This window comes from Pteronotus mesoamericanus, unplaced genomic scaffold, assembly GCF_021234165.1.
Source record: "Pteronotus mesoamericanus isolate MK-2021 breed Mesoamerican mustached bat unplaced genomic scaffold, CSHL_Meso_final contig_68, whole genome shotgun sequence".
NCBI lineage: Eukaryota > Metazoa > Chordata > Mammalia > Chiroptera > Mormoopidae > Pteronotus > Pteronotus mesoamericanus.
The window spans coordinates 6,447,666-6,471,285 of NW_026555234.1; the positions used below are offsets into that span (position 1 = coordinate 6,447,666).

Below are 23,620 nucleotides of genomic sequence, written 5' to 3' on the forward strand. Positions count from 1 at the left end.
CCTTTTTTTCACACATTTCTTTGAGTTCCAACTACCCCCCCCGCCCCCCGCCAAACAAGCTTGGTTATACCAGTTGCTGAGATGTTTGGGCACAGCCCCTGTACTCTAGCCCTAAGGCCTGTGAGCCTACCTTCCAGGAGCAGACGCTGCCTCCCTCCCTGCGGCCGGGCAGAGGACCCTGGCCTGGCCTGGGGGCTGGCGAACGATTCAGCCTCAACCTTGCCAATGCACGGCACGACCCTGTCAGAAGGGCAATGCCACCTGATGGCATCTAACGTTCAATTCTGCCAAGGGATATCATCAATGACTTGTATTTAAATGTGAAATGGAACAATACATCTAAGCCAAATTAGCTGAAGAGAAGAAATGGTTTTCACAGTGGGTAAATTTAAAGTTCAGAAAAGAAGAAATCTTACTACTACAGTTTTGGGAAACATTTTATAATTTATATATAAAATCTCAGTAAGAAACCATGTAAAATGACAGAAATATCCACTTTACATTGCGTCAAAAAAAATTCACACTGAATGTAAATTTAATTACAAAACAAGAATATGAATAAAACATTTTAAAATAATCTCAATTATTTGGCAACTCATCACATCATCTCTAGAGACAAATTTGATCTTAAGAAAAGTTTAATCTTATGAAAAACATAAGTTGGACAGTTTGTTCATATGGGAGATTAAAGATGTTTAAAAAAGGACCTGGCAATAAAGCCAGTTTCTATCCTGAAATAATGACGTGGGAAACAACATAAAACCTGAAGCATGATGGGAGTGGCCTAATCCTCAGAGCATCTCTCTTCTCTGAAAACGACTGTACGGGGAGGACAGGGGTTAGGCCGCGGACCGGCAGAGAGGAGCAGACACCGACGGGGCGGGGGTGGGCGGTTCTGCTGCAGGTGACAAACAGGATGTAACTTTACCTGAACCAGAACCTCTTTCACCAGCGGGGCTGGTCGTAAAGTCATAGGTGAGAGTGTAATCTAAAAACAAGTGACATTCTTAAAAAAACAGTCACAACTGTGAACAGAAAATCAATGGAGCCCCTTGAGCTAAGCTACTGCACTTGAACACATGCGAGAAGGCTCTGTGTGTCCTGCCAGGCCATATTCGTAGTTACAGGCAGGCGGTCCTAAACACTGCTACTAATGACTGCATAGCATTTAAAATCCTTTTTTAATTAAAAAAATAATAAAATAAAATAAACAGATATATAGTAAAGTTCACAGATAAGTTTTCTCTGTAAAATAAATAAAGTGTTCATTGATTAGCATCATACACAGAGTAAAATACAACCTATTTTTACACGTTTATATACTGTACACGGATGACTGGCAGGCAGCCTGGTGTCTGGTGGGCTGAAGGGTCTGCATTCGCCATGTGCCCCATCAGGAAATCCCAATTCGAATGTTAAAATATACAACTACTTTGCTTTGAGTTGATACAAAGTAAACTTATTTTCCTTTATCTGAAATAAATGTACATAATATCTATCTTCTATGAACAATAGTTTATAAAGCTGTTTAAAATATAACAAGAAAAAGCTTGCACCTAGGAATTTAGAGCACATGCAGGTCCTTTCCCTGGTTCAATAAAACAAAAAACAAAAAACCAACCAACCAAAAAACCAAGCAGCCGCCACGTGTGGGTGAGGCTGGCGCTTTCTCCAGTTTCTCTCCCTCTCCTCCCGCCGTCCGCGCATTACCGCTTCGCCTTCTTCGCGGGGGCGTCCTCGGCCCGCTGCTGCTGGCCTCGCGTGCGCGCCCCCGGGGGGCTGGCCTCCCTCTTGCGCTTGGTGGGAGGGGACAGCTGCGCCTTCGACCTGCAGCAGACACAAGCCAGGCAGTGAGTGGTGAGAGTTCAAAGGAGCTGCTTCAAAAAAAATAGAAAAAGCCTTTTGAACTTGAGAGCCAAGAAAAGACAACCCGAGTAAGGCTTACACACAGGAAAAGGAGATGGGTTGAGAGGAGCTCGCGCTAGGCGGTGTTTGCTGACAGCCCCGCCCACAGAGTGGTTGGAAGCCGGCTCTTGTGTGGACCTCTGGTGTGGACGTGGCCAAGCCGACCCTCCTCTCTCGGCCCGGCCACTCTCCCTATGAAATCACCACCAGCCAGGCCCACACACGCTGCCCCCCGTGGAAACAGCCGGCTCACACCTACTCCCTCCCGGAAGGGGCACTGCCACACAGCGCTGCTCCCGAATGACAGCTGGCGGCCTCACAACAGGCGGGCTCCGCAGGCTCTCCCAGCTGCAGCCTAGGCCTGCTCTCCACTCGCGACTAGAATGATCTGCGGAAGCTACAGTTAATCATGCCTCTGTCGTGGTTGTCCGTATCTGTATGGACGTCTCTACATCTGGCTCCCCGATGCTTTCAGGATAAAGTCCTCTAGAGCAGAACCCTTGACTTTGCACAGTCTGGCCTGCCGTCCTGCCAAACACCTGATGTCCTTGCACATTTTCATGCCTTGGCATGTGACTTTTGGGGGGGAGGAGAGTCACTCCACACTTCCCACTCGGCAAACCTCACTGCAGACCCCCGTTAAAAGGAACTCCTGTGGGAAGCCGCCCTTTGGAAGTCCCGCGGCATCTACCGCTGTAATCCGTCCACCGCATTTCCCCCACATGGCAGGTACAATACAGGCATAATTTTAAAACGAAGTGTTACTAGAACACATAGAAAATACCGCTGGCACCACACCTTTAAGTCTGGTTATGAAAGTTTGGTTTCACTTATAGCAGCGGGACTGCAAAATACGTACTTGCTGTGGGCTGCTGTCAAAGGTTCGGGAGCCCCACACGTCCCCCCATTAAACAGGGTGTGTCCCCAGGGCAGCTGCTGGGTTCCCGTCATTTCCTGTCTCCAGTGCCTGGTGCAAAGCCCAGCACACGTCAGCCCCCGGAAGCTAAGCTGGCAGGAGATGCAGAAACAGGACTTCACCCGTAGAAGACATGTTTGTTCATCAGCCCTTTGACAGCAGAAGCAACTACACCCACACTGAGTCAAGTAGGGTTGCATATGATGAAGTTCTGGCGCCTTCCGCCTACTCTGAGTTGACCACGGCCCACTGCAAACCCTGTCTGGGGCAAGCCGCCTGCCATCAACGGAGCCCTGTTCACTGGACAGGTGGGCGTCCGGTGCTGTGCCAGGCGCCACTCCTCACCTTTCCGCCCAGAGGATGGTGTGACCAGCGCGTCGGCATCACCTGGGCCCTGCTACAAAGGCAGACTCTCGGGCCCTGCCCAGCCCCTCAGAAATAATGAAAAGACCCGAGATTCTGCTCACATAAAAAATAAGGAAAATACATCGTACTTGAGGGCTCATGGGAGAATCTATGTGCAAGAAGCCTGGCATTTGAGTTGGCTTCCCTTTCTGTGCACTGGGACGACGTATCCACGCATTACACGTATCAGGTGAAGATCCACATGGTAAGAGGTGTCGGAACGGTTTTTGTACACTCTGAAGGGCCCGGTATTTTCTGACGCAACAGTGCCCAGACAGTAAGGCAGTCTCTGATCCCAAGGAACAAACCTCTAGCTCAGAGGGAAAACGAAGCTCATAAAGCCATGGCATGCACCGCGTCACCGGCGCAGCCTGCCTGGGGGCACGGCAGGAAGGAGAAGTGGCAATGAGCAGGAAGGAGAGGTGGCGACGAGCCGACGCAGGTGGGGTGGGCGTGGAGGGCCCGGTCGCGAGGGCACTCAAGGCAGGCAGCACCTGTGCGAGCCAAGCAGAGCAGGACCCGCACAGCCTGCGGGGCAAGTCTTCAAGGAACTCCAGGAGAAAGTGTTACTGTGTCAAGAATAGTCTCAGGGGGTTAAAAATGAGCTGAAGTGTAAGCAGGGACTCACCTCACTGATGGGGCAGATTTACTAACTTTTACACCGTAGGTAACTTCCCGTTGGCTGGTTTTGGCGATTCCTAGGAGATGGTACGGGTGGCTCGCTCTGGGGCTTTCCGCACTGGGGCACAGAAGCCGCGGGCTGTGGCAGCCCTGAGCCTGCCAGGCCCTGGCATCTTCAGAAAGGATGGGCTCCTCAGGGCGAGCCAGAGAATGGGACTAAAAGCAGGAAACAGCTGGCCTTCTGAAACACAGTTAGTAAGGAGATCTCACGTCCCCTGTGGCTCTGCTTTGCTCTGACTGTGTAAGACAGTTTACAGTGATGCAGAGAAAGAAGAACCTGTGATACACAGAAAACATATTGGCTGACAAGAGAACGCTCTCAGAAGTGCTCATGAGAGAAGAAAAGGGGCCAAGATTCGAGAACTCACAATTCACAAGGCTGAACGTTAAGGCCCTGGAACCGGGTCCTCGTGGCCAACTGCGCGAGAGTCAGGTGCGGGAAGATCTGAGTTGCCAGCAAAGACGCTAAGAAAAATGACCTGCCAAGCGAGCATGAAGACAGAGGTGAGGGGACCCAGGTCTGGCTGTGTGCCGAAGCAGAGAGCCAGGGGCGCACGGGGGGACAGTCCTCCCCGAGTTCGCCAGCCCACCCTCGGTGCAGAGCGTTTGCTCCTTGAAGAGCAGACAGACAAGCTGGAACAGAGATGGCAAGGGGCTCAAATAGAAAGAGCAGCCCGAGCAGCTGCCCTTCAGTATTTGAGGGCATGTTGGACGGAGGCCCCAAGAGTCGAAGCCGCAGAGGGGTGGCTCCTACTGAACCAGGACACAGAGCCAGGAGGACGTGGCTCTCCCGGCCACTGCGGTACATACTGACGCAGTGACTGAGGCACCGATCGCTTAGTGGTACCGACCCACTGACACCCTGCTCCATCTTGAGAATCCAGGGTTATGAAGATGCCAGTGCCCTGGGACCAATCAACCAATGCCAGGGAATCTGAACCAAAGAGGACAGAATCCATTTGTAAACCAAGCACAGTAAGGAAGAGCAACGATGAATCCAGGGGATTACAGAACTGTAAGTAACATTTATTTTTGAAGAATGAATTTTAAGGCAAATATGAGAGCTACTTCTAGACACTCGCTGGAAGACGCCTGGAAGGCCTTTGGAACGTTCTCCAAGGTGGGCCATACTGCACCAGGCGATCTTCCCACGGCTGTTTTAAGAAGGAGGGAGGTGGCGGCGCTGGTGGGGTGTTCTGTACCTGAAGACGGGTGCTGGGCTCCAGCACCCCACCCTCTCCTATCAACAGGAATCTTGACTCCGACTTCTCTTCTATTTATCTGAGTCAACCCCACAAATACATGACTATGAAACCTCTACCATCCTCCTAGCCATGTGAGCACCTAAAGGCTTCCGGCTCTAAAATCTGACCTTTGAGGAAGTACATCATGACACGAGGGGCTGATAATGCGCACGGTCAGAGGAATTAGAGAGCGGCAGATTTTAAGTCTGTATGTAAACATAAGACACCCACCATGACAGGTGTTAGTGTGCGTTACTCTGGAAATAAATATTCCTGAACTTTTTAATTAATCTTGGATAAGGAAATTACAGACAATGATACCTTAACAGCTTGTGAATCACATTAAAAATAGAAAATATTCTCATTTTAGACAAAGCCATTGAACTGTAAATTGATGTAACATTTCTTGAGAGACGCAGCGGGGCGAGGAACACTGATTGATGGTAAGAGGGTTAATGACGTGCGTTGGCGTGCGGCGTACAAGCGGTGAACAACGTTTGCTCAGACTGAGCTGACAGGCTTTTTCCTCTTTAGGACTGTGCCGAGCCCTGACTATTTTCACGTGCACTGTGACTTGAGGAGAGAGAAGTCACTGGTGTTGCACAAACTCATTTGACCATGGTACACTTTTCCAGAGGCTGCTGGCTATGCTAGGGTTTGGGAAACATGAAGTTACCGGTTATTTCAGTTAAAAATGGCCACATATGGGCAATTTCACGTGGCCAACGCCTTCCACGGCGCTGGTTCAGGGCGCCGTCCCAGAGGTGGCTCGCTCTCTCACTGGACAAAGCCTGTTGCTCGTAGGGACTGGGTGCCTATCTGTGCTTTTACCCACAGTGATCTGCACCTCAGAGACCGGTACCTGTGACTGGTAACTACTGTAAAGGAACCGAATGGGTTCCACCACATGGGCATCTCACACCTGCCGAAGACTGAGGTGAACCTCAATAACGGTTTAAGATGGAAACCAGGTTCTCCGAGAAGAACCGAAATGCCAGAGGGCTGCGGCACATGCCCTCTGCGGAAGACCAAAGTTACAGAGACGACTTACACTGCGGCATGAGCGAGTCACTGAAAACAGCCCCATGAAACCCGAGCTGTTTCCTGATGGAGAAGCTGGGAAAGGTCTTTGGAAGCTCTGTTTTGCCCTGTTACCTCTGAGCCTCTGATCTGGTGGCAGACCTTGTGGTGGCTCCCAAGGGCTCGTCCTCTTCCTCCTCTTCCTCCTCCTCCTCAGACTCCTGGTCTTTCTTGTCCTCTGTTGCTTCAGAAATGGATTTCTGGCGTTTTCTTTCTGGTTCTGAGGATTCTGTTCAAACAGAAGGGTAACACCTGGATTGTACAATTCCCAAAGATACTTCCAAAGGCCAGAGTCATGGGGTTCAGAACGCAGGGTATTAGGGACTTGCAGGCAGAAGTGGTTTTCCATTTCCTTTCTCTTTCAGCACTTGCAATCCAAAACTGTTTAACTTAGCCTCAAACACATTTGGGAGAGTTTACTTAGGCAGTTCACAGCCAACATGCACGCAGACTTCACATGCACTCAGAAAAGCATCTGGGATGTACCATTTCTGACACGGGATTAGAGCCATTTCACACATATTTATGTAATATTAATACTGGCTTTACCCCCACTGGCTTTTTTTCCTCATTGAAAGAAAAACTCTTAAAAAGGTGATTTTGAAATAATAAGGCTCCATAATTAAGCATCTGCTAGAACATACCAGCATCATCAGATAAAGTGAGCGAACGCTTGGGCTTTCTTCCTCTCCGACGTACGCTCGCTACTGCTTTCTCTTCACCGTCATCCTAGAAGCAATGATATTCACGATGACAGAGCAGTCCACTGCGCATGTGCTGAGTTTATTTCTCAAGGACATATCTTGATAAGAAGATCAACACTTACATTGCTTGTACTTCTTTCTTGCAGGGCCCCCGTTTCTTTATTGGACTCATCTTTAAGAAAAGGGAAATCTCGGCATTAACACTTGATTAGTGCAAAACTAAATGTCAACAGTCTGGCTTGTGGTCTATGAATATAATTACGCTAATTAATGCATTTTTATACAATTCATCATTGTTTTGTATTACCCAAACAAAGTCTGAGTCAGAATAACTAGCATGGTGGAATGCAAGTCAAGACACTGAAGAGTTGTCATTAATAAGCTATGTGATCCGGGCAAACTGCTTAAATCCCCCAAGCCTAGGTTTTTCATCTGTATGAGAAGGAGCTGGGTTAGACCACCTTTATGGTCCGTTTCTGCTCAAATGTTCTGAACCCAGAAAGGGAGGTGGAAGGGGAGAGTGAGAGGTCCCTGAACATGTGCTGGGAACCGCAGACTTCAATGTAGCCCTGTAAATACTACAATCCCACTTTACAGTTAGGAAAAACAAGGCTCCAGCAACTTGATTTAAGCCATTTGCTCAGAGTCACATAACTGAGAAGTTGGGTGATAGTTGGAATTCTTTGAGTAAATACTTACAAATTGGTAACTAAAAAAACACATAAGATTGTCTTAGGTTATATTTGCCTATTTTTAAATAGGTTTATAAAAATTTCTTTCTGTAGATTTATAGTTTTCTGAGACCAAATCTTGGTAAAAAAAATAAAGTTTAGTTCAATATACTATATTCAAGTAGCTAAAATTATGGGACACTTGCAAGACACTTAACAACTCAGATGCTTCTTCTTAGCAACGAGACTGCAGCACTTGCCCTTTTCTGCAAGTTCAACATATTCAATGCTAACATACGGAAGAGCCGAACCAGGAAAAAGGCCGACAGAGTCCCGCCTTAATCTGGTCATCATTATCCAGATTCAGAAAACTACTGCTGAACAACCCCAAACATAATCATGGAGCTTCAATTTGAGTCTTTTAAAGGGCATTCAAGTTACATAAATTCTTCTTACATGGATTTAAAATATTATATTATAGTATAATATTGTGACTAAAAATTGGTTAAAAGCCAAACATAAGCAGAATCTCCTTTTTAAAACAAAGAAACCAACCAATCTTATTTTTCCAAGAGGTAAGAGGAACTGAAGCGTGATCACCAGATCACACAGTTAACTGGCGACATCGCTACAGTCTACATACGTGTGCCTTTGGTGATTGTAATATGTCTCTCCTGATCTGACCATGCCACTGACTTGATCCAAATAAGCTGTCACACTCATCTTTTTGACTGTGTCAACCCTTTAAAAACCACTAATGGATCTTCTTGCTTTTATGTAAAAGATATTAAGCCATGAAATGAATATATACACATTGTAAAACATTCTGGAAAATGTAGGCAATACTAACAAATAACATGGAATGTTCCCATCATCCCCCCATCCAGAGCAAATCTTTATCAACATTTGGAAGGACACAGCCACTTGAAACAATTTTATCTCTTGCATTCCGGCTTTGTAAGCTGCAAAGTGTGTTTTCAGAATTCTTTTGAGAACAACAGGCTCTTGAGCTGAACTTGTGTCTTCCTAATAAGAGTGCCCTGTTCCCAGCCTGGTCTACTTCTCTCTTACGCAGGTCCAGTAAATTATGGTTTGCACATGGCAAAGCACCTTCCCTAGTTTGCTTTTTCTTGCCTTCACCTTCCTCTCTGAAGGCTTCCCAGGTTTCTAAAACCAAGAATGGCTCAGATCGCAAGAAAAGCCAATAGGCACAGGGTCTCATGGCTATGAGGACAACTGTTTTTACCAAGGAGGCCACACACTTCAGTGAGAAACAATGAAACTGTAAAAGCTACCCCAACAGCCAGGCCCCTGCGCCCTCCCTCACCCCACACCCAGAGCAAAGCTGTTGGTACCAACCTGTGTGCATTACTTTCAGTTTGCCTCCAGGAGGAGATTGTTCTACCTAAATTTAAACAAACAGAACGCTGGAGTTAGCAGTTTGTAATCATCCCTTAGGAAGAAGGGTTAGGACTGCCACTGATTATGCAGTCAGAATGTTTAGGTCCTATTTTCTGCAGGTGGCCAAGTGCACCAAGTGAATATGGACCCGTGCTTCCAAGCGGGGCCGCCTCAGCCCTCTCCCCTGGCCGCTCCAGTCCCCGGCACTGGGGCACACCCAGTGCCGACCCGCGTTAACAGTCCCAACCCCGGCGAACCAGCTCATGCGCGCTCCTTCGGTTTTGTTGTCTTACAATAGTTCAATGGTCTCCAAGGAAATGGAGGCTCAAAAGGGTCACAGTGTCACAGGACTGGGAGCAAGTGCAGAGCTGAGGCTCGAATCCCATGTGCTTTTGTTAGGTCAGTGGACATATGTCTGTCCTTCTAATAATGTTGTCATTGGAACCCATGCAATGAAATCCTGATTCAACAATTTGGTTGGCCATATACTTCAGGGTCAATGATAAAGAATGCTTAAAAAGAGCAAGTACCACTGAGAAATTTTCTGCATTGAAATCAGGGTACAATTTATTACAAATTGTACAAGAGGAATGCCACAGGAAGTAGTAAATCAGTAAGACATCAGCAGTTTCCCTAAAGAAGCCACTACCTAAAAACCATGTAATACAGCGAATTTCTACATTTTAATTAAGGATGACCACAACAGGTAAATCCCTAGAAAATTTTTATGTAATCAAACTCACAAGTGAGGAAGGAATTAAACTGAAGAACTCATAATGCTTATGTAAAAATATTAGTAATTGGATATTTGAATGGTTATTCAACATTTTATTTAAGAAAGTCTTTTAAAGATTTTCAAATACTTCTTAAAAATAAACTGGTTCAAAATATTAGATACTGTAGTACACCCTTTCTAGGTCAAGAGCAAGCATGTGAAGTGTCCTCAGCTTTTGTGATTACTTACAGTGACAATGCCAGTATCTGCTTTGCAGTCTTCTTCTAAAAAAGGCAAAAATAAATCTCACTTAGAAAGTCAGTTTGAAAATTTCTTGTGTGAACTAAAAGCACACCAGATACCTACTTGTTTTTAATGCTGTTTCCACAGGGTGTTTACGAGGTCTTCCTCTTTTCCTTTTAATAATTACTGGCTGATCTTCCTAAGGAGAAAAGGAAAAAAAAAAATTGTATCCTCCATTATACAGATAGTACTCATTTCCCCAAAGTGAGAGCTAGGCTTCCTTCCTAAGAAGACCCGACCCGAGTCCCAGAGCTGTCACTTAGGAAACACGTGCCCTGGGGCTCAGCGCCTCATTTCTCAGCGTGGCCCCCGCGCCTCAAAGACCAGCAGATGCAGTGGGAACCTTTGGTCGTGAGGGCTCTGAAATAATGCAACACAAGTGATTCGTGTCAGCTTTTACCTCTGGAATAAACATGTACATACATTTAAATTTGGGGCTGGTCCAGTTGCTTGTGACCAAATGTGATTCCTCACAAAGAATAAAGGAAACCATTGAATTTCTCACACAGAAGAATGAGAAAACAGAAAGAACCATAAAAACCCTGGCAAACGTGGAAATGGCTGTCCGGAAACGCTGGCTGGAGGGCACACTCTCTCCCCGCTTTTTGGCCTGTCACAGGCCAGTGCGATTCTGTGCCCCCCTGGGCTCCCTGCAGATCTGAGCGGGCGCAGCGCGAGCAGCCCCCCGAGAGTCCCAGCCTGGCCTCGCGACTCTGGCTCCCACGCGGGCGGCCAGCGGGCCCCCCGCATGCCCTGCTGCCGCCGCCCCCGTTCGGCCCGTCCGGGCTCCAGCGCAGCAGCACCCTGCTCTCTGGACTGCACGGTGCGCGGCCCAGTGTGCCCAGCTGCTGGGGCGGGAAACTGGTGGGGTCAAGGAGGCACCGCTCCGGGCTGATCCCATGCGGCTGTGACAGAAGGAGGTCTCATACAAAAGTTGGGATGAAATGAAGATGAAAAGAACAAAATTAATCAAAATGACACTGATGAAATACACTGTATGAAATGGTGTCTCACTGTACTTAAAAAAAAAAAGAGCTCCTTTAACTCCTTCAAAAGTACTAAAGAAAATTTAGGTAACAGCATTTAGCGCATTGTATTTGTTCTTAGTTCTTTAGGTCAATCAGAAAAAATAAATAGGAAAATCTTCCTTACCTCCTGAGATTTTACGTTGTCATCGTCATTTTGCTCTGTCTTTTCGCCAGCGGCTTCACTGCTGCTATACTCATCTGCAGAAACGGCAGAGCTCAGTCACAGCTGGGGACACGGTCAGCCTCACAGCTGGGACACCACCAAGGGGACCGGCGCAGTCCCTGTCACCCACGCACACGCACTCCACTCTCAGGCCTGTGCCACCAAAGTTAATGAGCCAGGGTCTGGTTAACTGGTAAGCAAGCAGCACACTTTGGGTAGAGCAGGATCCGAATGAGAAGTGACGCCCGAGCCCTACAGATAATGCACAGGTGCGTGACCGGACCGTCACGGGAAGCGGAGGGAAGGCCGCTGCGGCTGGCGAAGGCTGGCCAGCGCGCGGGCGCCTGAAGGGCCCGTGTCCGCCCACAGTTCACCTAGTGGATGCATCACTCACCTCTCTCCTCCATGGCCCTTGGAGCGGCACCGCCTGTGTTAGGACTTGTTTTAGATGCTTCCTCCAAATCCCCAGGGCTCTCTTCCTGGGAAAAGTTAAACAAGACAAGAAGCCCTTTTCAAACCGCCTCCAATTACCCTCCCAAAGTTTCCCTTTCTATTTCAAAGACAGATTTCCCAGCGGCCTTTTAGAAGAGTTTGCTGCAAACTTTTTAAAATGTAACTACTGTTGCTGCTAGTGAAACTACAAAAAAGATACAAATTCTGAAGGCAGAAGAACATGAGATAATGTTCAGCCATAAAGCACCAAGGCTGCTATTTTTTTGTTTGCCCCTGCAAAATGGAAATCACTCTTCTCGCTCACTGTGGACTTTGTGTTTTGGAGGAAAACTCCAGAGGAGACAAAAACTTCTACAGATTTTTTTCTTCCCCTGAAAGGGACAGACTGGAAGGGTCCTCGGTGGGGCTGATGGAGAACAACGATCTCTCTCCATGGTTCAACTGCTCAGTTTGGTTGCAAAACAATTTTGAGTATGAAACACCAAAATGTTTTTATTATAATACCAATATATGAACAAATACATAAATAAGGCTCAATCATAAGCGTGCTGTTTTACAATATTGAAAGTACTGTATATATGATTTTTTACTGAAAAGGACGGGAAAATGAAGAGGCCCTTCGAGCGGCTTCCCGCACACCGAGGAGTGTCACCTCGGGACCGCTGTCCTGGGAGGGCAGGGCAGGGAGGGCCTAAAGGCCCGCCTCTGCCTTGGCCACAGACAGCTGATATTCATCCTGATGTGTGCCTTTCTTTAGTAAAATTCTTTTACTACTTTTTATTTAGCTCATCAGCTATTAAGTAAAAAAGGGACTCTGAACTGGTTTTAGTGTCTGGAAGTCACTGCATGTATTTTTGTAAGCTGATTTACATACTTTTCAGCCAGCAGAGGGAGGAAGCTGGGCCCAGAACAAGGCGGCGGGGCATAGATAAAAAACTTGAAGCCGTGAGGTGGACATAAACCACAGGAGAAAAGGTAATGGGACTGCCCATTTGTGCACAGCATGTATTTTAGGGGCAGGAGACAAGGTAGAGAGAATCTCAAAATTTTAAATTAATATGCATTCCTGTATTTCACTGATTTGATAATGTTTCTCTGTAACACAGCATATTACACTCTGGAAAAAAGCACCTAAAAACCTAAAGTTGTCAACAATATGACTGAACAAAACACGAGCAAGGATTATATGTAAAACTGTGATAAAATACAATCATACAGTATAAAATTATACAGAAATCTATACTTAAAACCTATATAACCTTATTAGCCAATGTCACCTCAACAAATTTAATAAAAGAAAAAAGAAAAAACTGTCCTTGGATATGTCAAATGTAATTTTTTCTGTAAGAAAATAAAAATAAAAAGGTTCAGCATTTGTTTCTTTTTTTGAGCTGAAAAAATACCTTTTTATAATACAGAGGTTGCTATTAGAGATACATAAAGTAAAAGGGAAAATAGAATGGAAAAAATACATATAAGTATTCACAGTCATATAATTAGGCTACCCCCAAAATTTATAACGAATATGTGGAAAAAATACCTTTGTGTCTTGTGGCTCCTTTTCAGAACGTTGCCTCTGTGCTGCTTCTCCTTTGGAATCTAGGGCATCTGAATTATCATCTGTAAATCGGTTTGGACAGAACCACAAAGGAATAAAGGCTAAATGAAAAATGAAATGTGTAGCTCTATTTTTAGACAGTTTGAGGCTTCCTTCTTAGACCTGTGATGCAGTGAAGCTAGTGATTCTAAATGTATGTTTAATGTCATGTGATTTGAGCACTGAACACAGACAGGCCTTGGCAAAGACAAAAAAAAATAATAATAGTAATAAAAAAAAAAATCCACAAATGTTCATGACACCAAAACACAGCCATTCTATGGAAAGGGCTTAGGGCAGGCCGGGTCCCCAGAGGTACCTGAACTTCCTGAATGAGTACCTGAGAGGCACAATTTAGTGACTACGATCATGGGCTTAGCTGGGAATCTCTCCACCTCGTATTTTCTTTTTTATTAAATGGTGATAATACCTAACACATAGCTATTATTAATATGCATCATGGATAATACCTACATATAGCATGAATTCAATAATTATAAAATAGTTACATTCCTCACCACCAAAGTATCCATTCTTTCTCACATATTATTTAATAAGTACTTAACGAATTTGTACTTGGTGTCAGGCATTAAAGTATAAACATCTCTGCTCTGTCCAATACTGTAGCCATTAGCGGCACAAGGCTATTGAAATTTAAATTAATTAAAATGAAATAGTTAAAAATTCAGTCTTTTGTGTATACCAGCCACATTCAATAGTCGCAGACGGCTGGTGGCTACTGCACTAGACAAAGCAATTACAGAACAGAAGATTTTTCATCACTGCAGCAACTTCTCCTGAGCCGCACTGTTACAGACCAGGAGAAAGTCAAACAGCAGGAGGCACTGGAGGGCCGCTGTGCGCCTTCACCGCAGCGTTTCCTGAGCTCTGCGGGGCATGTTTGTGGCCCCAGGCCTGGAGTCTGTGTGTGTTCCAGGAGTTGGGTTATACAGGAACCAACCTCGTTTCTAGGTCAAGTGCAGAAGTGAGCCTGCAGGCGTGAAGCTAGGCTGGCAACAAACTGGACTCAAGAGCCGGGAAGTAAACAATTGCAATTCATCCTTGAACAACGTAGGCTTGATTTTTAAAACCTGCGTATATGTGGACTCATGCAGTTCAAACCCACATTCTTCAACTGTATTTTCCGTCCTTAGCTGGGAATCTGTGTATGTGGAGAGCTCACTTAAGATACACTCAGATCTTCAACTTTGTAGGTGGCTAGGGCCCCTAACCCTCACACTGATCAAGGTCAACTGCACTACCCTCTAGAATTTTCTGTTATCAGCCCACTATTTTGCATGCAAAAATAACAGGATTTTTAAAGATGTCTGAAACACAAAAATGTATATTCTAAATACCCAGTTCGTCTTCTGAAGAGGGGTAATGCTTCTTTCTTTTTCTTTTAGGCATATGCCTTTCTTTCTCTTCCACCTGGAATTAAGAACAACTCTGTTAGAGGCACTCGAATTTGCATCCTGTCTCCTGAAATGGGTGCATTAGCTTCTAGCCTTTGGAACACAGTTTTGTATAAATTTTAAAAGTCTAGAACACTACTTTTAGCATCTAGATTTGAATTAGACTAAGCTTGAGTCTTTTTTTTTTAATTCTAATGTAAATCCATACAAAATATTCCAATCTGTTTCTGGTTACCTACTATATTTCAACAGTTGTAAAATACATTTTAAAAAGTATTTCTCATCTTACCATCTCTGAAGTCAAGCTGTGCCTTACAACTGACAGCACATCATGAACTACCTGGTGGCACTTCTCCGAGTGCCCACAAGAGGGCCGAGGGGAGGCCACCGATGCGGGAGGCCGCGTGAGCACACCACACGGAGCCGTCCAGCGCGGCCGGGGCCTGTCAGTTCCCCGAGCGCTGCGTGAGCACACACAGACGGCAGGATCGGGAGAGCCCTGGCCACTCTGCTGTATTTTTCACGTATACCAAGAAGTAAAGCCTTGGTGCACAAGTGAAAGCAGTTTATATAAAACATGAAATCCTTGTGTTTCTTATGAAAACCCACCTCTTTAGAATGCGCTTCAACACTGTGACCTCTTACAGCTTCTGCGTTGTCTTTGCTACCACTGGATTTATCTGAGTAATAAATATAACAAAGAAAAAACCACCTTCAGTAGTCATTAACGCCAACATTATTTAGGGGTATGTCTAGCGGGGGAAGGGAAAGAGGGAAGAACACTGCACGGATGACTGTGACAGGATCCCCAACAACTATGTCAGGCAAGGCCCCGTTTCCATTTCGAGGTCTGAGAAAAGAGGGTCCCAGGAGGCAGGAGACACCTGGACTTTACACAGCAGCTCCTGCAGCCGCACAGCACGCAGGAGCAGCCAAAGAAAACAAGAAGGTATCACTTCACAGTCGTCAGGTGAGCACACATCCCAACCCCCCTGACAATGCCACATGAGAGGAGGCGTGGAGCGACAACTGAAAAACCATGTGGCGACAATGTGGCACATTCAGTCAAGGGGAGGGGGTGCCCACTGACCCGGCAGTGGCACGCCTGGAGTGACAGGTGCACTCACTACACGGGCACTGGGACACAGGGGCAGGATCCCACGTGGGAGCACTCTCTGGAACTGGGAGAAGTGCCCCAAAAACCTAAAGAAGCAAAAGATACTAACTGCTCAATTCACACGTGGAATACTAAAGAGCGACAGAAGAAAAGTAACTAGACAGACCCCACCCAACCTGATGACATTTCAGAGCATAACGCTGCATGAACAAATGTGCAGGGCAGAGGTTCTACAGTGGGACACCCCTTCCTAGCGCAGGCCCCGGAGGCTGTTCACCGTGTACGGGAACTCACTCGGCGAGGGCAGAGCGCCGGTTCCCTGTGGAGAAGACAGGAGGAGACTGGGACTGCGAGGGTCTAGTGTGGATTCAACTTTATCTGTAATATTTCTTAAAAGCTTCTTCTGAAGAAAATACAGTAGTTTTAAGATTTTGGCAATACTTGGTGACGAGTACATGGACTTGTAAGTACCGCTGCTTTACTTTGGTTTAAAATATAGTGTAACACATCGTAAAAATAACTGCACAGGGGGTTACAACCCCTCCCCATTCCCGGAGTAGAGATTTAGCAAAATCAGTAGGGGTGGAGCAAGTGCTATGCTCTGTTTGGGAAAAGAACGATCCCTCTGGAATTGGCACCTGGCCCTGGATGTGACGCTCCTCCTCTGTGCCCGCCCGAGGCTGCCTGTCAGAGGTAACAGCGTGCAGTACTCAGCACAGACCTTCTCCAACAGCACAAACCACGGGGACTGCACACTTTGCTTTCACACTGGATTGAGCGCATTGTGGGGCGACTGGCAAAGTACGAGCATTTAAGGCAAAGCACCACTTACAATAGCCTGCATGGCCCTGGACTGGCCACTGGGCGTCTCACGCCTCATTCTCCTCAACTACTGATGCAATGCTGTTAATGCTCACCTTGCTGGGTTTCATTGATTAAATAAGAGAAAAAATTCTGAGAAGTAATTAGCACAGGGCTGGGCACATAGGAGACACTTAATAAAAGCTAATTATAATGACTACTAAAATTACTATTATGAAATTCATTAACTTACCTTCTTTGTTATGATGTTTGCTGTGAATTTCTTCGTTTGTTCTTGAGCCTGAGTTTTTGACCTAAACATACAATAGAAAATGTCATTAATGGATAATCTGAGAAGTCTTGAGAGCAGAAAGGGGAAAAAACGTGGTTTACACAACTGGCTATTTGCGGGACGCTGAAAGGAGCTGGACCGCATGTTCTTTCAAATTTCACCAAGAAGTCCGAGAGCATAGAGCTTATTCTTTTTAAAGAAGTTTCCTTTAACAAATTCTCATCCTACCATGTTTATTCTCTTTTAAATGGTATAGCAAAAGAATAATAAAATACTTCTGAATTCTATGCATTCTCTTTCCATCCAATGATCCTTCATGATTTTCTTTTTATTCAAAAATGCCAAAGTAGTCTGTCATTCTGTCCTAAGATTTCCCTTTGGTAAATCTTGTCAATTGTTCTTTTTGTTTGTTTATTTATGTTTAGAGAGAAAAAGGGAGAGAGTGAATGGGAAGGAGAGAGAGATGGGTTGATCTGTTGTTCCATGTATCTGTGCATTCACTGGTCTCATTTTTGCCGTAACCAAGGACTGAATCTGCAACCTTGGTGTATCGGGACGACACTCTAATCAACTGAGCTACCGAGCCAGGGCCTTTTGTTTCTTTTTTTACTGAGGGGAAGTCTCAGAATATCCCACAACGTTTGAAATCTAGGCTACAGAATTTCATACCTATTTAGAAAGAATGGTCATGCTGAGTGGGAACTCAAGGCCTCGGGAAAGCTCTGAAGAGCACCTTCTGGGGGCCCACAATCACCTTGCTGGCTCTGCTGGGTACACCTGAACCAGGCAAGCAGGATTTCTCTTCCTTCCTACTCAGCAGACTATGTGTGAGCTTCCAGCTACAAAATGGGGTGCTTCAATAGGGTGAGGAAAGCCCTCTGACGCCATAGCAGCCTGGTGCCGAGTCCTCTAGGAGCTCGGGACAGGATGTGGCCGCCTGCAGTCTGCAAGTGTTTACAAAATGTGTGCTCCTGGTAGGATATCAGGTCTTCAAAAATGCCTTCAGAAATACAAAAAAGAAAAAACACTATCAAGCACAAAATGGACTGTGAGAGCCACATGTGAAAAAAATATGTATATATGGCCATTATAGTTTGGTATCTTCAGAAAAAGCCTTCCAAAAACATAAAGTCAATCAATGTCAGTTCTCAAAATGAAGTCAAACCTGTTTTGTCTACAGCACTGTGATCAATTCATGTCAAAATCTGATCTGCAATGGCATCATGGTCATCACAAAGAGCAAGTTCACAGTTCTCTGAAGGATTTCATCGGCACCCACGCACTGGGTGAGCTTTCTGGTCTGAGCCACGTGGGCCTTCTCCTATCTCCTTGGTTTCACTGCATGACACTGGCCTAGATTCAGTGCTGCTGAAGGCAGAGTGACGTTTTCAGGGGCTGGTGGGGAACAACTATATATATTTCATGACATCAGTGGGTAGATTATAGCTGAATGTAGGAAAGGACAAGTAAAAATTCTGGTATGTTGAACTCAAGCGTGGAGCACGCTATCAACGGCCTCCTGTCTCCTTAAGAAACGCACAGACAACCTGTCTCTTTACATCCCCTCCACCATCACTCTCCAAACACTAAACCAAAACCACCAAAGGATGACAACAAGCCCAGCCACTACAGTGACTTACCTTCAGTGATTCGTTTGACAACAAAGGCTCTCCCTGTACTTCAGCTGTTCAAAAACAAAAATGAGAAATAAGGAAACTGAACTGCAGAGAAACAGACTTAGAGATGTTTTGGGCAGTGAGGCAGGCCTATGTTGCTAAGGGGCCGGTTGCCTTGGTGAATTATAAAATCCTGATGAGTCATTTTCGACAAGGTGTGTCTGTCACACTGTGAGAACAGAACTGACTGCTGCCTGCCTTTTTGCTCTAACGGGCGGTCCCTGAACCCACTCCAGTGCCTGTGTGCTCATGGCCTGAGGCTCAGAGGGAAGGTGGGAGACCTTTACTGATTGTTAAGCCACAGGATAACACTGGTTCATTTAAAAATAATGCCATGAAATGAAAAGTTAGATCCCAGCCCCTCAAACAGCAAAGGTCTATTTATATTCTCTGGAAACTTGAAGTACAAGGTCTACTGTTTCTACTCAACAGTGACAGACCACACATTTTTCTTTTAAACAACTTCCTTTTACGTAGTAGATCTCCTATTGAACCGTACCTAAACACAGTAATCTGAAATATAACTGCGCGAACAAAGGACCTATGAACCTCCACAGTGGTACCTTTCGGACAATTAACAAGTGGGGTGTTAATTATTTGTACTGTGAGACACACACACAAGTTCTAACTAACGCCTGTCTGAGGTATGGATCGCTCCCTCAGGGTCAGGGTTTCAACAAGCTGGCCCGAGGAACTCCGCAACCTGGGGTGCCGCACAGGCCTGGCCAGCAGCTGCTTCCGCCCTGACCGGCGCAGGCTGGCCTGCGCGAGGACTCACACCCACTGCCCCGGACAGGTGGCCCCTCTCGTTGCCTCTTCCACCTGCTGCGCACCTGCTCATCCTTCAGTATTGGGCTCCAAGAAAGGGGAAGAGACCACTGTTTATCAAAGTTCAAAACTTACATATTCTTTGACCTCCCAATTCGCTTCTATTGAAATACTTGGGGGAAACACATAGTTACATGCACATGGAAGTTCATTGCAGCTTTACTTATAATAGTAAAAACTATAAAAATTGGAGATTGCTATGATCTACAAAGAGGAAAAGGATTAGGGATTACCATTCAGCTAAAAGATGAAGTCAACCTGTATACACTGACAATGAAGGAAGCCCACACTAATGGCTGAGTGAAAAAGATTATAGCACAGTATAAATATTAGGATTTCAGGCCCTGACCAGTGTGGCTCAGGTGGTTCGACGTCATCTCACAAAGCAAAGGGCTGCCAGTTCGATTCCTGGTCAGGACACATGCCTGGGTTGCGGGCCTGGTCCCCGGGAGGGGCATGTGCGAGAGGTATCGGATCAATCGACGTTTGTCTCACACATTCATGTTTCTCTCCCTCTCTTTCTCCCTGTCTCCCCCTCTCTCTAACGACAGGTGACACTGTCTTCTCTCCTAGCGCTGCCCCAGCCCAGACTATGGTCCAGGGCACAATGTGGTTTCAGAGGCTCCAATGGTAATTAGTTTAGGGTGCACACAGCTACCAAAGCTGAATTAAAGTAAGTCTTAGGATTTTGGCCAAGAATGGTAGGACCAAGATATTTTCCTGAGATCATAAATGAGAAAGCAGTTAGCCCTGCTGTGGCTGGCCAAGGAAGATGAGAGGTCGGGCCTTTTTAAGGTGTGTCTGTGGGGAGACCAGCGAGCTTGTAAACCATGCGTTGCCTTTACTGTTCAGCTCTGTGAATGCTAGGGACTGGACGTCTACGTGCCCTGAAAATCATGTAGAAAACCTAGTCCCCAGTGTGATAGTATTTGGAGCCGAGTCTTGAGAAATGATCAAGTTTAGATGAGGTCATGAGGGTAGGGTTCCCATGATGGGATTAATGCCCCTTATAAAAAGAGAAGATATGAGATACTCTTTCTCTCTCTTTCCCTCCCCCACCCCTACCTCCACACCAAGGATGGTCATGTGAGGACATAACCAGAGAGTCTTCACCAGGAACCTGACTCGGCTGACTCCATAAATTCAGACTTCCCAGAGTCTACAACCGTGAGAAATAAATATTTATTGTTTAAGCCCCTCAGTCTACGGAATTCCTGCAAGCTGGACTAAGACAGTGAGCTAATAAATTTAATTTAAGCAAATATTTGTAGGGTTTTCTGTTACTTGCAACCAAATCACCCTGGCTCTTCTACCTGACTTGCACAGACATTTCAATGTTGTAAAAACAAAAACCAACTAGCTTATATTTGGTCACACATGCTAAGGTTCCTATTACTTTTTTTCCTAGTTAGTATGCAAATCAGAAGAAAATGTACAATAATGACTAGAGTACAAACCAGGAAAACTCTACTGTCACAGTTCTTCTCATTTCAATTTCCCCAGCCCTGTGGTTCTCAAAGTGTGATGAAGGGATCCCCGACTAAGACTTTCTATTAAGGGGTCCACGAGGTCCAAAATACAGTCATGATACTAAGATGTTATCTGCCTTTTAAATGCACGAGTACACAGCAAGCTTTCCAGAAGCCAGGGGTACCAGAGTTACCCGAGAAGACTATTATACAAATCCAGCCACACGTGTGATGCTGGATTTTCTCCATATACTTCAACTAAGGCAACAGACAGCAATAGACTGAATACAGAAACAGGTATGAGAAACTGGCTATTTCCTATTAACCTAGACTTAGAAGAGATTTGCAAAAATGTAAAACAATGTCACCTTTCTTACTAAATTTTGTTTTGGAAAATCTGGCTATTTTTCATGAAAAACAATGTTTGTTTATGTTAACTTATAGTGAGTTAGTTATACTCAACGCATATTTTATAACTTTCTCAGTTTTATTTTCTTATTTGGTAAATGTTAGGTACAATTCATACAACAACAGCTCTCTGGGGTCCTCAGTGAATTTCAAGAGTGTCAAGCGGTCCTGAACCACAGCGTTTGAGTTGCTGCCCTAACCCTTCCTGACACTGGGCACAGAGACCAGAAGAGGTTCTGTAGGCTGGGAGTAGCTCCGGCGCAGTCCAAGGGCCAAGAGTCGGGCTGTAAAGAAGTGGGCACACAAGCCGCTCACCTGCCTATTGGAAGTGACCTGCAATAATAGTACCTAGAAGGGAAGGAAAGAGCAGAGACACACTTGGGGATAGAGTGAGAGTCTGCTCAAAGCAACTTTCTATTTGCCATAATGATTTGGAGCTTTCATATTTATACAATTACCTCATTAAAACTGATTGAAACTTCGTAAGAAAAGGTATATGTTAAAAATAAAATAGCAGAGAGTTCTAACCTATTTTAAAAAGTGAGGGGCAAATTCACACAGGCTGTCAGTGTATTATTATGAACCGGCTATTGATTTTAAGCTGCAATGAAAGGTACAACCTGCTAAAAGGAGCTTACCTATTCCAGTCAGCTTTTTCCCACGTGAACTATCTGACGGTGCTGGAATTTCATGATTTTTCTCTTCCTCTGCTGGTAGAAATGTCTAAAAAGTCCAAAGCGCCATAAAAAAGAAGTTAACTGCAGTTTTTCTAACAAGAAGGCAAGACTAACCTTGAGTGAATAACAAAAACAAAACCCCAAAACCCAGCATCTTCTAACAATATACAGGCCTACTTTCAAGTCTATGCACAATTTCGAGATGAATAGATGGTAGCCTTTAAAAACAAACAAACAAAATAATCTAATCTTCTTTTTTATCCATCAGTGTCTCTCCTACTGCTTTAAAATTAAAACTCCTTCCTGCTCAGTGCCACTCCCTCGCCAGGTTCACGCTGCCCCACAGCTGACCCGAGACCACCGCAGTGCCGGGGGCTCACCTCTGGCCCTCCCCTCTCTGTCTAGAACATGCTTCTTTGACTGTAGGGTTTCCTTTCTTTTCTCTCTTGTCTGGTACACTTCTACGCTAATTGCAAAATTCAACCACAAACTCCAGTGTCCTCCTTGCAAGCCCTCCTGTCTGCCTGCCCGCCGCTCCGGCTCGGTGAGTAGAGCCCCCTCTGTGCTGCACAGGCCCCACGCTTACCACTCTCCTGCCACACATACCTGAGGGTGCCACAAAGCCAGGTGGAAAGGGGATACAGAAACTCAATTATGTATACCAACAGGCAATGATAAACTAGATTTCATTCTGAGTATGATGGGAAGCCACTGGAAATTTTAAGCAGCATAAAGCCACGACCTAATTAATGGTTTTCAGGAGAGATCTCAGGGCTGCACTAATAATTGCAGACTGAAGGGGCTGCAGAGGGAGGAAGTTCAACAGGGAGACCTCTCAAAGTGCGGCTCGGACTAGGGCAGTAACTGCAGAAGCAGAAACAGACGGACTCGTTATACTTTGCAAATGGAAACTATAAAAATGGGCAACGGAGCCCTGACCAGTGTGGCTCACTTGGCTGGGCATCATTCTGGAAAGTGAAAGGTCACCAGTTCAGTTCCTGGTCAGGGCACATGCCTAGGTTTCAGGTTCAGTCCCTGGTCGGGGTGCATACGAGATGCAACCGATCGATGTTTCTCTCTCACATCAATGTTTTTCTCTTTCTCCCTCCCTTTCCCACTAAGAAACAAATAAAAAAAAGAAAAAGAATTGGCAATGGATTAAATGTGGGGTGACAGGGAGAAACAGAGGAGATTCTTGGGTTTCTGGTTTCAGTATATGAAACCGATGACGGCATTACTTACAGCGATCACTTAAGTTCTTTGCTTTTCCCTCCACATGATGTAACAATAACGATACGTTAAGTGTCTTAAGTACAATGAAAACAAGAGAGGAATACACTGCTTAAACGCACACGTGTATACATATGGTGAGATGGCACTTACACCATTCACAGCTTAGCATACCTGATTTCTCTATCAGCCATACCTCAGTTTTCAAGCTGGCTTTCAAGTCCAATCCTTCCAAAACATTTGATGGAGAGTCTTCTTTGCCTAATGAAATTGAAAACCATCAACCCAATTTAAGAATCTGCTTGCAAAATACAATCTGAATCAAAAGGTAACAAAATGTTCTTATTTAGCGGGCCATGCCCACTTTGCTGTTTTTATTTTGCAGTCAGTATAAAACAATAAAAATGAGTATCTATGAAAATTATCAGGAAACACAGGGGT

General features: G+C 45.4%; 1 protein-coding gene across 1 annotated transcript in view; it reads right to left on the reverse strand.

The window, feature by feature from the left end:
- Window positions 1–497: 497 nt before the first annotated feature.
- The window catches only part of BOD1L1 (biorientation of chromosomes in cell division 1 like 1), a 49,630-nt gene continuing 26,507 nt past the window's right edge, over window positions 498–23,620 (reverse strand). The window contains exons 11-26 of the mRNA XM_054581943.1: window positions 23,376–23,440; window positions 21,911–21,995; window positions 18,532–18,575; window positions 16,853–16,913; window positions 15,291–15,361; window positions 14,625–14,697; window positions 13,210–13,289; window positions 11,611–11,695; window positions 11,178–11,251; window positions 10,089–10,164; window positions 9,972–10,006; window positions 8,966–9,011; window positions 7,058–7,107; window positions 6,876–6,960; window positions 6,307–6,460; window positions 498–1,827 (exon numbers count right to left, since the gene is read on the reverse strand). Of these exons, the coding sequence (XP_054437918.1) occupies window positions 1,707–1,827; window positions 6,307–6,460; window positions 6,876–6,960; window positions 7,058–7,107; window positions 8,966–9,011; window positions 9,972–10,006; window positions 10,089–10,164; window positions 11,178–11,251; window positions 11,611–11,695; window positions 13,210–13,289; window positions 14,625–14,697; window positions 15,291–15,361; window positions 16,853–16,913; window positions 18,532–18,575; window positions 21,911–21,995; window positions 23,376–23,440 (1,205 nt within the window). The 3' untranslated portion in view covers window positions 498–1,706. The remainder of the gene's footprint in view (window positions 1,828–6,306; window positions 6,461–6,875; window positions 6,961–7,057; window positions 7,108–8,965; window positions 9,012–9,971; window positions 10,007–10,088; window positions 10,165–11,177; window positions 11,252–11,610; window positions 11,696–13,209; window positions 13,290–14,624; window positions 14,698–15,290; window positions 15,362–16,852; window positions 16,914–18,531; window positions 18,576–21,910; window positions 21,996–23,375; window positions 23,441–23,620) is intronic.